Source organism: Colobus angolensis, unplaced genomic scaffold, assembly GCF_000951035.1.
Source record: "Colobus angolensis palliatus isolate OR3802 unplaced genomic scaffold, Cang.pa_1.0 Scaffold17, whole genome shotgun sequence".
NCBI classification, from domain to species: Eukaryota; Metazoa; Chordata; class Mammalia; order Primates; family Cercopithecidae; genus Colobus; species Colobus angolensis.
Genome location: NW_012114821.1, coordinates 2,491,548 through 2,509,730, shown reverse-complemented (window position 1 = coordinate 2,509,730; position 18,183 = coordinate 2,491,548). Strand labels below are relative to the sequence as shown.

At 52.5% G+C, this 18,183-nt stretch overlaps 1 protein-coding gene across 1 annotated transcript; it reads left to right on the top strand.

Moving 5' to 3' along the window:
* Window positions 1–5,159: 5,159 nt before the first annotated feature.
* On the top strand, window positions 5,160–7,952 carry PSCA (prostate stem cell antigen). Its single transcript, XM_011938115.1, has 3 exons — window positions 5,160–5,258; window positions 6,514–6,621; window positions 7,148–7,952. The coding sequence occupies exons 1-3, from the start codon at window positions 5,201–5,203 to the stop codon at window positions 7,357–7,359; spliced, it is 378 nt and encodes a 125-aa protein (XP_011793505.1). The 5' UTR covers window positions 5,160–5,200; the 3' UTR covers window positions 7,360–7,952.
* Window positions 7,953–18,183: the final 10,231 nt, after the last annotated feature.

Genomic DNA, 18,183 nt, shown 5'->3' with positions numbered 1-18,183 from the left:
CCGTGCCTGCTATTCCCTCTGCCTGGAGGTGGGCCTGTACCCAGCAGTGTCCTTTGCTCAGGTTCCTGAGTCCTCAGGTGGGGGCAGTCCCAGCCAGCCCTCCCTGTGGAGATCTCTGGATGACAGGCCTCCCACAGCAGAGGTGGCTGGGGGTGCTGGTGAGGCTGTGCCCAGCTGGAAGGGAAGGATGTGCCTTGGGTCTCCTCCCCAATCTGAGTTCACTCCAGGAATGGGGAGTGGCACAAGCAGAGGGTGCAGAGCAGTGGGGGCGGATCTGAGGGTCACTGGAGGCCAAGGGGCCTGGCTGGTGGGGCAACGGTTGGGGCAGTAATCATCTCCACCTTGGTGCCCAGGCAGGAGGGGAGCTGGTTTGAGGCAGGGCCCTGATGGCACCTTTGTGAAAGCCAGGAAAAGGCACCTCCTCTGGGAACACAGGGGCCCTGGCGGAGTTAGAGATGGGGAGGGCCTGTGGGCCCCACCATGGTGGGCTTGGGGGAAAACGCCTCTGAGGGGCTCCAAGCTGCACAGGCCTCAGGACTTGGTGGCCCCAACACACACCCACATTTACACACATGCTTTTGCTCACACAACACACAACCCGTGCACACACCCACACTCACTCGCATTTACACACATGCCACACACTCGCACATTTGATCCACACACACAGACAAGCATCCTCTCTCACACAGCACACACTCCCATGCCCACATGGTTTGCACATACAAACCCTCACAGTTACATGTCACACACACACAGCCTGCAAGTCATGGCCTTAATTTCCAGATCTCAAATGGGGGGGCTTGGCACTGAGTGCCCCCAGCCATCCCATGTGCACCAGCGGGTTTTCCTCCTGATCTGCAAGGGCGTTTTTCCAAAGAAAAGATGCTGCAAACTGACACCAGCATGACTTTGCAAGTGACATGCTATCTTTATTTTTTTTAATTAATGCTGCATGAAATAAAAAAATTTATACGCAGGAATGTGTGTTCCAGCATGGGACTGTGTGGGGCTCCCCGAAGGTGGTGGTGGGACTCCCTGCGAGGGTAAGTCGGCTCCCAGAAGCCCCAGGGCCTGGTCCGGCTGCCCTGGTCCGGCTGCCCTGGTCCCAGCGTCATCCCCTGCACTAGGTGGAAGGCAGGATCTCCAGGAAGCGCAGCTGATTTAGGCCCATGGCGGTGGGGTGGGTGGGTGGAAGGCCAAGAGCAAACAGGAAAATCTGGAGTCCCGGGAGGCAACTGGCAGAGCAAAGGAAGGGGCCATTGGTGAGTCACACTGAAGCCACACTAGCCGTTTTTATTGCACAGGTTCTGTGGGGCAGGAATTTGAGCATGCTCGAGTCAGATGTGTTACAGAGGAGGACGCTGAGTCACGGGGCATACTAGGCCCATGGCAGGACTAGAACCCAGGGCCACTGGATGGGGGCTCCCGAGGCAGGGTTTCCTGGGACAGCAAAGTCCTCCCAGGAAGGCTGGCTCCATCCCTGGTGTGACTGCTTACCACCTCAGGGACGTGGGATCACGTGGTCTCCCAGGACTTGGGCGGTGCTGGTGGGTAGTGAGGATTGCCATGGAACTGGGGCCTGATCCCCAAGATGTGTGGGGCTCCCCCAGGTGCTCCTACCATTGCTCAGGGAACCTTGGGCCTCTTCTCAAAGACCAAGTCCATTCTGGCACTGGGGAGGGATCAGAAAGAGAGGAAGAGAAGGAATAAAATACACTAGCGTGTGATCACCCATTGCGTTCATATTGACCCCTGGCAAGATAGAGCCGATTTATGAAGACAGGGGAATTGCAATAGAGAAAGAGTTTAATTCACACAGAGCCAGCTGACCGGAGGACCGGAGTTTTATTATCACTCAGATCAGCCTCTCAGCCCCTGTCCACTGCGTGAGGGTCTACAGGGAGCCATGCCCCTTGTGGCAGAACTTCCCAGAAAGGAGAACTGCCAGAAGATCCAGGCTCAGTTTAGGCTCAGGGCCTGCATTCGGTGTATGGCCAAAGTGTGAATGACAGGGTCAAAAATCAGAGGGTGGCCACAGTCAGGGTTCATTCTGTGACCAGGATCAGGGCTCAGTCAGTGGCCAGGGCCAGAGCTCCGGGTGTGACTAGTGTTAGGACTCAAGGTGGGACCATAACCAGGGCTTGTTAGGTAACCAGGATTAGAGTTCAGACTGACCATAGTGAGGGCTCTGTTTTTGGGTGAGGTCAGAACCCAACCTGTGGTTAGGGGTGGGGCTCTAGGAATGTCACAGCCATGGTCTTCCGTATAGGAGCCGTGACCATGAGGCCATCCTCAGACCAGCCACAACCTCAATGTGGCTGATGTTGGGGCCTGCGGATTCTGTGGTGGGGATCCTGTGTGTTGCCCCCTCCTTGGCCTGCACCACCCACTAGAGGCCAGCAGCACCCCTGAGCTGGAACAAGCAGAGATGCCTCCAGACATCACCAAACATTCCCTGGAGGTGCAGTCGCCCACGTGAGAACCACTGCCTTACAGCAATCACTGTGTATCACATCAGATCAACAAACACTTACACACCTGTAAATATTTGAGGACAGAAAGTTCGAGGCTGGTACCTTGAATACAGAGACAGATAAGAAAACTTCTTGTGCAGGAATGGCCAGAGCCCCGGTGAGCTGGGGCTGGGTCGGAGGGAGGATGGGACAGGGGCTGTCAGCCACACATGGAAGCAGTTCATGACTGTGTGAGGCTCCTTGTCCTGAGCTTACAGGACATGCGCTGGAGGGCACGTCCAGAGGGTGGGCAAGAGTGGGCAAGGAAGGAGTCTGGGGTAGGCCGCAGTCACCCTGCATGGCCTCCAGTAAGTTCCTGTCCCTCTTGGGCTCAGCCTTCTTACTTGCCAGAAAAGAGACAACTTCCATGGAAAAGAGCCCAACCCAATGGGTTCCAGGGAGCCAGGCGGGAGAGAACCCAGAAGGACAGGGGATGACCTGGAGCCCCAGGGGAAGCCTGAAGGCAGATTCCTGGGGCCACTGAGTCTCAGGGAGGTTGGGTCTCGCATCATCCTTGCTCCCATCAGTAGTGTCACCTTGATCCCAGACTCAAGGTGAGACAGTGGGAAGCTGATGTCCCCCAAACACCCCAGAAGCATCTGCCAGCCTTCCTGGATGGTGCAGGCCTGCTGGGAGAGGGGCTGATTCCCCAAGACTTCTTCCTGCAACATCCTCACCACCCCCTAAAATGTGCCAGAGCCCTTTTCGGAGGCAAAATCGAGGAGAGGAGGTAACAATGAAGGCCAGACAACCATCAGCTGGGACAGGAGAGCGTCCGGGGAGAAGGGGCCTGTTTCCCGCCAGACACCCCATCAACAGGGACGGGAGAGCATCAGGGAGAAGGGGCCTGCCTCCCTCCAGACACACACTCGGCAGCAGGCAGGGCCACAGCCCACAGTGGACCCACCAGCGTCCGGCAGGAACAACAGCATACCCAAGAGGGTTGCCAGGCAGAGTCGTCTAACTCAGGGCCCACATACAAAGGCAGGGGACAGGTTGAAGGAGACAGCAGGGCCACGAGTCCCCCTCAAAATCAGCAGCAGCAGGAAGCCACTGCCCCATGGGCTTGCAGGAATGAGGGGGAGAGTACAGTGACCAGAGGCTGGCCAGAGCCCTGGGGACAGGAGAAGCCTGGCTGACAGGACGTGGGCCTGCTCTAGAAGGCCACAGCCATGACCACCGCTGCCCACACAGCTGGCAGGAGAGCCTGGGCCTGCTCTAGAGGGCCAGAGGCACTGCAGCTACCACCCAACCAGCTGGCAGGAGAGCTGGCCTGACCTTGTCTCTTCCACCCTCTCATCTCCTGCCCATGGGAGCTGGAGCAGTCTCCCAGGTCATGGAGCAGGAGGGAGAGGGGATCTGGGGCAGACAGAGGCCATACAGCCCTGGGCCCAGCCCCTGCCTCCCGCTATTGCAGAGGCTGCTAAAAGCTGCACTTCCCGACTCCCTTGCAGCTAAAGTTCCAAGCTGAGGGTCACTCAAGGTCCTCAGGGTAAAGCTCCTAGGCCAAGGCCCAGCCCACACTGAATGCCCCATAAATGAAGACCTGTCCAACAAGGTCTCCTCCCCAGGGAGGCTGTCCCCTGTGTCAACAAAGAGCCAAACTCTGTAAAATATTTGAAGACATTTATTCTGAGCCAAATATGAGGGACCATGGCCTGTGACACAGCCCCCAGGAGACCCTGAGAACATGTGCCCAAGGTGGTCAGGGCACAGCTTGATGTTATCTGTTTTAGGGAGACATGAGACATCAGTCAAATACATTGAAGACATACATTGGTTTGGTCCAAAAAGGTGGGCAACTGGAACTGTGGGCTTCCAGGTTATAGGTGAATTTAAATATTTTCTGGTTGGGAATTGGTTGCAAGAGTTATCAATAGAAAGGAATGTCTGGGTTATACAGGGTTGTGAAGACCAGGGCTTTATCATCAGATGAAGCCTCCGGGTAGCAAGCTTCAGAGAGAATAGCTGGTAAATGTTTCTCATCAGACTGTAAGGCCTGTGTTGATGTTAACGCTGGCTCTTCCTGAGTTCCGAAGAGAGGAGAGATAATGAGGCTGTCCAACCCTTTGCTGTCATGGCCTGAACCAGTTTTTCAGGTTCACTTCGGAAAGCCCTTGCCGAGAGGAGGGGTCCACTCAGATGGCTGGGGGTCCTTAGAATGTTACTTTTGGTTCACACCCGGAACAGCCCCTGTCCCTCTCCTTTGCAGCACCTGCTGCTGATCTGTCAGTGACGCTGTGACCAAGACTTATCACCCCGTGGGCCGTGGGCCCCAGGAGGGCAGCACAGCTTCTGTAGGAGCACAGGGCCCAGGGAGGTGCCCTCATCCTTGGCTGGAAGGCCGAGGCCTGGGGGAGTCTGGAGAAAGGGTCTCCCTTGTCTGGCTTTGCGCTGTGAGGTTGGGGAGGTGGGAGAGGCATAATCTGGGGCCTGAGGACATTTCAGCCCTCAGCCCGGGGTGGCTGAGATATGGCCCTGGTCAGGCTCTGTCCTTCAGAGGTGGAAAGAAGGACAAAGGGAGAGGGAGGTGCAGGTCGCTCAGGGAGGAGATTCAGGTCTGCCCAGCCCCGGGGCCCTCACTGGCTCCAGGAAACCCGCTGGTGTTGACTGTGGGCAGTCCAGCCTTTCCCCAGCTGCGGTCATATAAGGCCACTCAAGGCCCTCTCCACCGCTGCCCACCCATGACCATGAAGGCTGTGCTGCTTGCCCTGTTGACGGCAGGCTTGGTCCTGCAGCCAGGTGAGGCCCTGGCTGGCCCCCAGCAGGGAAGGGAGCAGGGGTGAGCCGGGGAGGCCAGAGGGATACCTGCAGGGCACATGGAGAGGAGCGGGGGAAGGAAGAGGGAGGAAGGGGGTAGGGGATGAGGCTTCTGCCCTAGCCTCCATTCCTCCAAGGCAGCTCTTGGCACGACCAGGCAGCGACCTGTTCCCTGCCATCCCCTGTGACCAGGGCTTGCAGGGCCAGCACGGAGTCACTCTCCTTTATGACCATGGGGCAGGGCCTGGCTCCTAGGGGGCAGATAGACAGACTGACGGACAGATGGACAGATGCTGATGAGGAGCCGGGAGGCACAGGGCAGGAAGCCTCAGGCTAAGAAGTGCTTTTGAGGGCACAAGGCGGGGGTGCTGGGGGTGTCCTGCAAGGACCCGGGGGTCTACATCCGGCCCAGTCCCAGCACTGCAGCTTCTGAGGGTCCCAGGGAGCTGCTGGCCTGTGCTGCTCTGCTTGGGGTAGGACCGTCCTGACCCAGGATCCCGGGGTCAGTCACCCCCACAGCTGCAGCTTCCTCTTCTGGAACGCGAGGTCACAAAAACAGCCACTGAGGGACTAAACAGGGCAGCGTTTCAGAGGCACTGAGGAGGGGGCCCTGAAGATGGGGAAGAGATATTGAGGGTGAGGAGGGGGCGCCGAGGACAGTGCCGGGCACCTGCCTGCACAGGCAGGTGCGGTTGTTTTGGAGGAGGAGACAGTGGCCATGAGCACCTAGCAGCAGGGCCACCACCCCAGGGGCAGAGCGAGACCTGACGCGGGAGGCCTGAGAGGGGCTGAGAGGCCGGGCTGCTGGGGACAAGGCCAGGTGGGCCTCCATGGCGGTGGCCTGAGAAAGTCCTGGAAAAGCATCATCCATCCCCTGCCTCCAAGTGTCCAGCCGGGCCCCTGCCAGGTGAGGCGAGCCCCTTCTCTCTCAGGAGATGGGCGTTTTAACAAATCTTTACCCTTGCAAGCAGGGGGCTGGGGCACACATGGCAGCTGCCGGGCACCGTGGCAGGAGGCGTGCAGAAAAGCCAGTCCTGGGGGGGGTGTGAAGTTCGTGCCCCTGCAGAGGCCTGTCCCAGCACAGACTGTGCTCTCTCTGGAAGGGTCCGGATCTTGCTCTCTGCCCTGCCCTCTGCACTGCAGAGAAGATGAGGCTGGCAGGCCCTTGCCCAGGAGCCACCATTCCTGGGGAGTGCTATGGGGCAGCCTCTGAGGCCCCTCCCACTCCACCCCACAGGCACTGCCCTGCTGTGCTACTCCTGCAAGGCCCAGGTGAGCAATGCGGACTGCCTGAAGGTGGAGAACTGCACGCAGCTGGAGAAGCAGTGCTGGACCGAGCGCATCCGTGAGTGGGGGCACGAAAGTCACCAGGCCTAGGTCTCTGCCACTGAACTATTCATCCTTCTGGCCATCTGCCCACACCTATGTGCTGTTTTCCTTCCACCCATCCCTCACCCGTCCCACACCTGCCCCCCAACGATCACCCAGCATCTGTTCCTCCAGCCATCCTCCTCCATCTGCCACTCCTCCATCCGTCTGTCCCTCCCCATCCTCCATCTGCCACTCCTCCACCCGTCTGTCCCTCCCCATCCTCCATCTGCCACTCCTCCACCCGTCTGTCCCTCCCCATCCCTGTGCTTGCTCACTCATTCATACCACTGCTGACGTTCAGTGGGTGGTCCACTTGACTTGGGCATCTGGATAGGGCTGAGACCAGGACTGAGACCAGGCCCTTGCACTGCTTGCAATCTTGAGGCCAGCCCAGGGGGACTCTAGAGCTTCAGGCAGGGTGGGGACAGGAGGAGGCCTGGAACAGGTCAGGTGGGTGAGCATGCAGGGCAGCCCCATCCCCAGGTCCCGCTGCTCCCCAGGCGCCGTGGGTCTCCTGACCGTCATCAGTAAAGGCTGCAGCTCAAACTGCGTGGATGACTCACAGGATTACTACGTGGGCAAGAAGAACATCACCTGCTGTGACACCGACTTGTGCAACGCCAGCGGGGCCCATGCCCTGCAGCCGGCTGTCACCATCCTGGCGCTGCTCCCTGCACTCAGCCTGCTTCTTTGGGGCACCAGCCAGCTGTAGGCTCCCGGGGGTCCCTGCTGCAGCCCACACTGGGTGTGGTGCCCCAGGCCCCCATGCCACTCCTCACACACCCGGCCCAGTGGGAGCCTGTCCTGGTTCCTGAGGCACGTCCTAACACAGGTCTGACCATGTCCCTCTGCGCCTCTGTCCCCCACCCTGACCCTCCCATGGCCCTCTCCAGGACTCCCACCCGGCAGATCGGCTCTAGTGACACAGATTGGCCTGCAGACGGCCCCTCCAACCCTCTCTGCTGCTGTTTCCATGGCCCAGCATTCTCCACCCTTAACCCTGTGCTCAGGCACCTCTTCCTCCAGGAAGCCTTCCCTGCCTACCCCATCTATGACCTGAGCCAGGTCTGGTCCATGGTGTCCCAACACCCAGCAGGGGACAGGCACTCAGGAGGGCCCAGCAAAGGCTGAGATGAAGTGGACTGAGTAGACCTGGAGGACGGGGGTCAGCGTGAGTTCCTGGGAGGCTCCAGAGATGGGGCCTGGAGGCCTGAAGGGAGGGGCCAGGCCTCACATTCATGGGGCTCCCTGAACGGCAGCCTCAGCACAGCGTAGGCCCTTAATAAACACCTGTTGAATAAGCCAGAGAGACCCTCTGTCCTTGCACACCCCAGGTGGGGACGGGATCTGGGGCTGTGTCTGGACCAGGTCCCTGGTCATATGGGCTACAGCCAGCCCCTGCCCTGACAGGAGCAAAGCTTGGTCCCTGAAAGGAGGATGTCCCTGCAGAGGGTGGGAGGGCAGTTCTCAGGACTTGCACTTGCTGTGTTGCCTGAAGCGTGTGGCCAGAACTCTCTGAGCCTTCCGGCTCATCTATGACCCCTCCCTGCTGGGAGGATGGACCCAGAAATTTCCCAGGAAGGAGAGGGTTCCGAGGGGCGGGGCTGCTGCCGTTCACACCCCTCCTTGTCCTTTTGGCTTGATTTGAGCACCCCCATTTTTCAAAATTTGTTTTAGCGCCACACACCCACCATACAGCATCCAAACACTACAGCAGGGTCCCCAGTGACAGGTGGCCTCCCCCAATCCTGAACCCCAGCCCCTTCCCTCTCTGGAGTGCTGGGGGCTTCTTTCTGGGAGAACCTGTGCCCCGCCATCATCCCCAGGCACCTGAGTGGGAGGATGCCATCCACACTTGCCTCCTGCGCTCAGGAGAAGCCTTTTGCACACAGCCTGCCTCCTGCCCTAGGGCTGGGGGTGCAGTCTGTGACCTGAGTGGGACCTGCTCAGGGTGGGGCCTCCAAGGGTGTTAGGGGTGGGGCTCAGGGGGATTTTCAGAGAAGAGGAGACAGAGGCTTAGGAAAGGGAACGGGTCTGTTGCCCACATCCCATACCGAGCCAGGACTGGAACCCTGGCCTGGACCTCTGGGGGTGGGTCATGGAGCAGCCAGTGGGCAGAGCTGTGCTGGAAAGAGCCCTCCTGTCTGACATGTGACTTCACAGGGAGACCTCCCTCCTGAACACTGCAGGCCCAGGGTGGCACTCCCCAGGCCAGCATCTGAGTGACCCTGGGCACTGGTCACACGCTCCCCACCTCGCCTACACCCAGCCCAGCCTGCCCGGCTTCCATGGTGAGCTCTGGGCTTCAGCCTGCCCAACATCCACCCACCCTCCCGGGCCCAAGGCACACTGAGACCTGCCTTGGCCCGGGCCCGAGTCCAGAGTCGAGGGTTAGGCCATTGTTTTCCAGGAGGACCCTGCAGACCTGCACAGAACTTTGCACCCCTCAGGGCTCTGGTGCAGGAACGGGGGCCCTAGGCTCAGGCATGTGCTGCTGGCCATACTGTGTCTCCTGAAGCTGCCAGCCTGGGCTTGCTGACCTGCTCTGGGGAGCGTCCAGGACACTGGGTGAGGGAGGCCGGTGACCTGCTCGACTCTGTCCATGCAGCACATAGTTATCGAGCCCCTGCTATGGTCTACGTGCTGTTCCAGGTGCTCCTAATCACCCTGGTGATAAGAACTAGGAGAAAAAAGCAAGGAAAGAGGATTAAGAATGCTGGAATGGCCAGGGAGGAGCTCTGGAGGCCTGCAGTGCAGAGGCAGATGCCTCAGTGATAAGAGCGCCGGTCCTCACTGAGCAGGACTCAGCCCACTCCAGTGCCCACACAGCAGCCCCTATCCCCTGGTGGAAGGGGGTCCTTCTCCCTGGGGCTTAGGTTCAGAGACACAAGACAGCATGCTCCAGGGCTGGGGCCCATCCACATCAGGCTGGAGGTGTCCAGGACAGAGCAAGACAGGACCCTCACACCCTGTTCCCCAGACTTCCTCGCATGGGAATGCCTTTGGCCAGGTGAGGAGAAGAAGGGCAAGGACGCGGGAGGCCTCGCTGGGCTCTCGATGCTGGGGCCAACCTGAAACCTGTGGCCCCCTTCGACCTCCTGAGCTGTCCCTCAGGTCACGGGGCCTCTGAGCTAAGGAGCTGTGAGGATGCACAGCCCTGCCCCTCCCTCATACCACGACGATGGGGCAGGAGCCTGCTCTGGCCACATGACGTATGGGGGACAGAGGTCCTCCCCATCCTGCTGCCTCCTCGAAGGACAGACGGCTGACCTCTCCAAGGGCAAGGACCAGCCAGGAGGGCCACCTGCACCAACAGTGCAGGCCACAGCTCTGGTGCACTCAGGCTCCAGAGGTCACCTATTCGCTCAGGGCCCCACAGCTCCATCTGGACTGGAACCCACACCTCCCTGTCTTCCCACTTTGCCTCATCTTTAGAAATGATAGAAAAGCAAAAAAGAAAAAAGTGCAGAGCTCGAATCCCTAAACCCTAGCGTAATATCTGCCAGCATTTCATAGCCTTTGGGATGTTTCCTATTGTTGTAATCTCGAAGACACAAGTTTACCAAGAAGATAAACAAGCAAGGCCCAACAATTAGTAGTAACAAGATAGCTAACAAAGGTCCTAGGAAGGGCAGAACCAAGTGAGACTCAGGAAGGCGCTTTTAAAGGTTGATCAGGTATAGTTGAGATCGGAACCTCGGTTATATTTATGCAACCGGGCAGCTTGCTCATATATTTTACAAGCATTTTCTTCTATTTGACCTGAGGTATTAACTCAGGTATTAACTCAGTGTTAATAAACGCAACAGGTTTTATTGATTATAGCGCACATGTCCCCTTGGTCAAGCAATAATTAATCTCATGCTAATCTATCATCCATTATTATATCTGCAAAGGAATCAAGGGAGAGTTTTAATGTATCGAAGTGTCTCCCGTTTTATGAGACAGTGTGTAGAATGAAGAAGTAAAGTTTTGAAGAGTTGCCTCAGGATAGGCAAATTTTCCCCATGGGGTCAGTAAGCCAATGGCAGCCTCAACCCCAGCCAATATAAGGCGGATTGCCCGCTTAGCTCTCAGGTAAGTGATGTTATATAATTGTATACCACAGGGCTTTGCCTGTCTTGTTGTACATTGACCCCTGAACCAAATGTTATCAGTACGCTGGTAACCATTGGGTTCATGATCCCAAATGAGAGACAATCTATTTATGCCTGGTTGAATAGGTGACCACATGGCCATAGGTATCCACTGGGGGTGCAAATCTGTATGGATGGGAGTTGTTAAGGAGGCTGAGTAGGAGGCACTAAGGATGTTAGTCATCTGTTTATTTCCAAAACAACAGCTTTAGGTATTGCAAGGGTTCACAAGTGTAGGCCATGGTGTCTTTCTCAGATGCCTGTGGGGACTCATAAGAAACAGGCTTAATCTTGGACAGGTGTACAAGAAGCCAAGTAAATTTGTTTTTCAAAATTTTATTTAAAAATTAAAAAATTTTAATCTTGATCATAAGATACAACTTCCATAAGCCTTTCATAACCTTTACAATCTTTACATAGGAGTCAGTTAATACTTTAAGAAAACCTTGTTAATTTGACTCAGGGGCCCATATGCTGGTCTTGCTTCAGTGTGCCTTCAACATTAATGATTAATTTATAGAGAAACTGACTTATTTTATCTTTAAAATCACCCCTTACAATCTCATGCACCCACCTCTACCGAGGTAGTCCATGGACCTTGAGGAGTTGAATAGCTTTAATTTCTGTCCCTGTGTTTCAGGAATGCAGTTGATTTTGATTGGCATCTTGTACTGGGCCCAAAGATGGGGTTTTAATTGCTGTCAGTGTTTAAAAATTGAGCAAGACTTGGTGTCCTTTTCAGACCCAGCAGTCAGAAAAATTTAGACGCAGCAAGAAAAGCCAAGAATATAAAATCAAGTTATACTAGAAGAAAACATTACTTTTATAGAGCTTTAAGATAAAACGTTAGCATCAGGCCATTCCAACAGTTAAAACTGGAGGAAAAAAGGGATGCAGGAGCTGACAAAAAACGCTGAAGTAGAGGGTTGTCTTCTCGGGCCTGCTCAAGGGGGAAAAAGCTGAAAGCAGTAAGACAGAACCAATGGAATGTCTAAAATATGGATCTAAGAAGTTTAGAAGAGAAACAGGGTATAAAATCGGAAGTAAAATTTCTTGTAACTTCATTAAGAGCAAATCAGTACCTCAAGACAACTTTGTTTTAACATAGGGGACCAATTTCTAGAAAGACTGTTATAAATGGCTTCCTTTCAATTATAACCAACTTAATCATATACAAAACTCCTTTCATAAATTTCCCTTCATGAACTTTATCCCAGTGTACACAGACCATCTTAGACATGCTTGAACTTTCTGCCTTGCCCTAACCTTCCCTCTTTCTGAAATAATCATTTAGTCATTATTCATGACTAATGGCTAAAAGTCATAGTCATATTAATGACTAATGACTAATAATCATTAGTCATTTTACTTTAGGACAAAAATTTACCACACAAGATCCTTTTGCATACATGATTTGCTATTCTTTATAATCTTCCTTACCAAAAATACATCTTCATATCTATCACTTTTATTCACATCTCTCGCTCCCCTACTTACTGGCTCCTTTCTACCTTGTTTCATAAGTAACTATTTTCAAGTTCATCATTTTAATTAATCTTTAGATAACTTGTGAATTAGACAAAATTATTTTTCTTCTCAACAAGACTAGTTCCTGGGAGCCTTTTGGCCTCAAATGCGGCTCAGAGACATGCTGAATTAAATAACCCAAAGAAAGAAAATCACCAGGAGAAGGACTTCAGAGCATGCAAGCTCAGGACGACAGGCATCACTAGTGAGGCACAGACAGCAAATATGCAGCCAATGAAGGGGACGAGGGGGACCCTGCAGTACATGCTGGCAAACGTCCCTCTGAGCCTTAAATGGGCTGTCCACTGGGGTGGCACTGCAGCCCTGGGACCCGAAAGGCTGAGGAGCCCCATGCAACAGGATGGTGGCTGACCTGGAGGATCCCCGGCTCCAGGCTCCCCAGCAGACAGAACCCAAAGGACCCCACAGCTCTTGGTGAGGTCCACTAACCCCCAGTCCCTAGGGGAACATAAAGGAGCATGAGCGTCCCTGTGTGTCCCAGGGCTTGGAAGGCTGAGCACATTGCATACGGGAAACCAGAGCGGGAAGGGACGGGACAGCGCAGGGCACTCAATCATCTGTGAGTGGGAAAACTGAGTAAGCAAGAGAGCCAGCACTGTTAGCCAGCTGTTAGCGCTTTATAGATGAGACCCTTCCACAATCCTAGACACGTTTCCCACAGCATACACTTTTCTTCATCGGAAATGAGCCAGACATCCAACAAGCAATTCAAGGAAAGCTGTGGACCAAAGTTTTGGTAAAGTAGTCTTTATGGAAGTTTGGCTTTTTAAAAAACACCTCTTCATCATTTCTTCTTCCATTTTAAGTGAGTTTTTAATGCATACATTTTAGCCAGAACTGGCTGAACTGTAAAATAAAAGACAATCTCCAAGGAGCCTTGAATTAGTAATACCAAAAACAGTGAGTCTCACCTCAACACCACGAGATAAGCAGAGTCGCCGCTCGGCAGCAGAATAGTAACAGCAGATCCAAAGCAGGCAGAAAAGAACACAGAGAAACACATAAAGAGCATCAGAAGCCACCACTGGAAGGTGGAAACTTTGGGCCAGCCATTCGGGGCTGCCCAAGCCCACAGCACAGCAAAGCAATGAGCTGGCAAATGATGAGAAGTAGAGCTTTCCCATCCCCAGCAGAGAGCACAAGGTGGATTGGTTCAGATCACATACTGACAAACATCTTGCAAAGAGACTTCCACTGTTCCAGATATACCGCAGGGCGTCTAACCTTGTGGGCCGAGCCTCTAACCTGAGTTTCTAGGCGAGTATCCTTGTCTAAGCGTGACATAGGATGCCAAGAGGGACCTCATTTACCAGAGGTGGCCAACTGGTGCTGCAGACAAAATTTCCCCAGCATATGGTCTCATCTTATGGTTCCTTAGTGCATCGCCAGAAAGATGTTGCTGGAAGAGGGTTTTTCGGTCTAGCACAGGAAGGAATTCAGGTGAGTCGCAGAGTGCAGTGAGAAGAGTTCGTTTATTGAAAGCTACTCAGATGCAGAGTAGGGCATCCTCAGAAAGCAAGAGGAGGAACACACTGTCCTTGTTTTAAACTCCTCTCATGTAAGGGTCTAATCTACGTAAAAGCTAAGCTAAGTTACGTCTATGTGTGGGTGGGTTGACAGCATGACAAAACTTATTACTTTGTTGATTTAAAGTAAACTATCCTTGGGATTTTAGTGAGTAAGTACATCAAAGCATGACTCTAATTATCATTTTTTGTCGGTTTGTTTTTGTTTTTGTTTTTGTTTTGAGATGGAGTCTCGCTCTGTCACCCAGGCTGGAGTGCAGTGGCGCCATCTCAGCTCACTACAAGCTCCGCCTCCCGGGTTCACGCCATTCTCCTGCCTCAGCCTCCCGCATGACTCTAATTATTTTAAGAGCACATATTGTTATGAGATATTGGTGCATCTGGACATTTTGTTGTGTAGGAGTTTGTCCTTGCAGGCATTCCTAAACTCCCTCCTTAGCCGTCAACAGCTGTGACCATGGGCTGTGACTGGTAAAGAATGTGCCTTGCAAGTTTTAAAATGGAACTGGCTTGAAAATGGTGTCACCCTGGCTCTCCTACACTCCTGGTTCCCTAATAATCCCATCAAAAGCAATGTACAAATTCAATGTGATCCCTATCAATATTTCAGTGGTATTTCTCACGGAAATAGAAAAAAAGATCTGGCTGGGTGCATTGGCTCACGCCTGTAATCCCAACAATTTGAGAGGCAGAGGTGGGTGGGTCACCTGAGGTCAGAAGTTCGAGACCAGCCTGGCCAACATGGCGAAATCCCGCCTCTACTAAAAATACAAAAGTTAGTGGGGTATGGTGGCACACGCTTGTAGTCTCAAGCTATTCGGGAGGGTGAGGTGGTAGAATCCCTTGAACCAGGGAAGCGGAGGTTGCAGTAAGCCAAGATTGTGCCACTGCATTCCAGCCTGGACAACAAAGCAAGACTCCATCCCTCCCCCCAAAAAAAGAGAGAAAAGAAAAAAAATCCAAAATCGGCATGGAACCACAAAAAAACCAAAACAGCCAAGGCAATTTTGTAAAAGAAAACAAAGGTGGAGGCATCATACTTCTGGATTTGAAACAATGTTATAAAGGTGTATGATATGGTTTGCCCTGCCTTTCTCCAGCAAAGACAGACTGTGAGGTCTATGTGGCTAATTTCCAAGCAGCCACATGCCCTGCAGACATGAACTTCTAGCAGGGAGCTCAGAGGCCTGCTTGGCTTTGGCTGGGCTCTGAACACACAGCAGCCCTTGAAGGCTCCTCCCATTGCCTCTACTGTGGAAGCCACAGGCTCCCCTAATGTCCTCCTGCCCCCTGCTCTGGAATATACTCTCACCCTTTCTGGGTGAGAGACTTTGCTGGGCTGCTTCTCCTCTTGGTAGAATGGTTCTCTGACATCAAGACATGAGAGGCGTTTCTGGTTTGAAGGCTATCTGATGCTCTTTCCTGGCAAGGAGGTCATAAGCTGCTATTGTCTTCCAGAGGCATTTGAGGAGCAGCTGCAACACACCAGAGGTCCCTGCTGGGTGGCAATGCTGGCTTCTGCCAAGGGTTCCCAGGTGGCAAGTGTCCTGATAGCAGATATTCCTAACCACAGCTCGACGACTGCCTCAGGAGGCCTGCGTGAAGCGGCATGCACCACCTCTTGCAAATACGTTAATGCTTCTATTGGCTCATGGACCCATTTGAATTCAGAATAGCAAGGGCAGTGTATTCCTCATTTGGGGAATGTTGTGTCTCCAAATCTCTCATAGGTCCACATAGCTCTGCTTCTTGTTTAGCAAAGGGCTCAGTAAGAGATAATACTTTGGTTCTCTCTGTTTGAGGGACATTCGTGGTTATACTGGCACAGGCATTCCAGAGAAGTCCCCAGACCGGACTGGGCCTTGCATTTGACCAGGTTCTGTTGGGTGTTTGGGTGAAAACAGCCCAGGGCTTCTCTGAGCAGGCCATCAGCATGACGGCATCTACATCTCTACTAACTCACTCTCATGGTTACCTAGTCCAAGTCTCGCCACTCCTCATGCCAGCAAATTCAAATATCCCTATGCCAAATGGTACATGTTTACCAAACCACATTCTCCTAAAGTTATGCCTGGCTGGACTGCAATAGTGGGTGGAAAAGAAGGAAATGTGCCTTTAGACCAATGGAATGTATTAGGGCATCCCACCTGCAACCCTTACCTCCAGCTTGTTGCGTTACCTGGACGGTCTTTACCATATCAGGTATAGCTGAAGAAACGCGGCAGACTGCACTGTTGAACCCTGCACATCTGTTGTCAGCCTCCACAAATAATCTCTCAGACAGGACGGTTAAAAATAAAATCAAGGTCAGGTGGAGTGGTTCATGTCTGTAATCTCTACACTTTGGGAGGCTGAGGCGGATGGATTATTTGAAGTCAGGAGTTCAAGACCAGCCTGGCCAACATGGTGAAACCCTATCTCTACTAAAAATACTCAAATTAGCCAGGCGTGGTGGTTTGTACCCGTAATCCCAGCTACTTGGGAAGCTGAGGCAGGAAAACCACTTGGACCTGGGAGGCAGAGGTTGCAGTGAGCAGAGATCATGCCACTGCACTCCAGCTTTGGTGAAAGAACAAGACTCTGTCTAAAAAAAAAAAAATCAGTGGGAATCAATTCCTCCACTTCAGCCTTTTCTTTAAGAGTAGCGAGGTCTGGTGGTCCCTCCTAAAGTTCTGCAGGGCTCAGTGTTGATTACAGAGGAAAGTCTGGACCATCCAGAACATTCCAAAGTAGCATTCATGAATTAACCACACAGGAAAGACTTTGTTGATATTCCTTGAAAAACTACCCCCAGGATCCAGTGTAATGAGCCTTTATGGCATCATATATGAACCATATAACTTCTGGGTCATTGCCATGGCATTTGTAAATTGTCATGGTGCTTGTGTGAGTGTCTTATGACAATGTATTATAATTAGCATATAATGAGCAATGAGGGCAACTAGAAGTCACTTTTGTCACCATCTTGGTCCTAGCTGGTTTGGGCCAGTTTCTTTGTTACGTCCTGTTTTGATCACAGGGTCATGATCAAGGCTCGGAAAACAAGTCCTGCTGATATCGTACATCACAACTGTTTTGGGATTGGTCAGCAACTCAAATATTGCCTTCTGTTAAGCAATGTCTGTTAAACAGGAAAATGAATGAGAGACATAAATAGATCACAGGAAAATACAAATATCCACTAGCCATATCAAACATGTCAAACCATATCAAGTGCTCAACCTCAATCATAATTTAAAAATGCAATTAAAAATACACCTGGATACTATTTTCATTTTCATCTGTCAGACTGGTGAAAATCCAAAGAGTGAATAAGAGGATATCCTTTCTGACACTGCCATGAAAACAAGCACTCACTCCTCAATGACAAAATTCTTCGAAGACCAGATACAGCAATTGGGCAATACTCATATAAACTGCAAATATATTTAACTTTTGTCCTTTGGTCTCATTTCTGGGAAGTTGTGGTATAATGATATATGTAAGGAATGACATTAGGGACAATTGCAGTGTTGTGTATATGAAAGTTGACTTCATATATTGAGTTATTCTGGTCATACCCAACTAAGTCAAGGCTGAGGGCCAGAGGAAAACCACTCAGGCAGACAGCACCTGCTCCAAGAACCATCTGCAAGCCCATGTGCCGAAATGCCTGCTGCAGCTTTACAATCAGGGGTACCTCACAGCTGCTGGAACGACCTGCCGTGACTCAAAGACAAGGTCTACCTACTGCGTCACTCACCCATCAGAGCCTGCCAGCTCCCCAAACCTCTACCAGTGCCCACAAGTTTTCTTTCTAAACAATAGGTAACATTTCTTAAATAAAACTTGCAACCTCCTCTTTGTTTGTCAGACACACCAAACACATTTCTGGAGTGTGTATGCCCAGAATTGCGATTCTGTGACTCCCAAATAACACGCTTAGAGATTCATCCTATAATGTGTTTGACTTTGACACGTGAGACGTAAAAACGCTGTGAACAACACAAATGTTCATTCAAGGAGGCTATTTACATTAGCTATGGTACATCAAGGCCATGGAATATGATGCAACTTGTATGAGTCCTTTCTCCCATCGCTATAAAGAAATACCTGAGGCTGGGCAATTTATAAAGAAAAGAGGTTTAACTGTCTCACAGTTCCACAGGCTGTGCAGGAAGCATGGTCCTGGCTTCTGAGGAGGCCTCAGGAAACTTACAATCGTGACGGAGGGCAAAGGGGAAGCGGGCAGCTCTTACGTGGCCTGAGCGGGAGGGAGAGAGGGAGTTGCCCACACACTTTTGCACAGGGGAAGCGGGCACCTCTTACGTGGCCTGAGCGGGAGGA

What these genes read in the sequence shown, in the direction of transcription:
- PSCA (XM_011938115.1), top strand. Translation starts at nt 5,201, where the DNA reads ATGACCATGAAGGCTGTGCTGCTTGCCCTGTTGACGGCAGGCTTGGTC. An exon ending in AGGCTTGGTCCTGCAGCCAG is followed by an intron (nt 5,259 to 6,513) that starts GTGAGGCCCTGG and finishes TCCACCCCACAG; the next exon opens with GCACTGCCCTGCTGTGCTAC. An exon ending in GTGCTGGACCGAGCGCATCC is followed by an intron (nt 6,622 to 7,147) that starts GTGAGTGGGGGC and finishes GCTGCTCCCCAG; the next exon opens with GCGCCGTGGGTCTCCTGACC.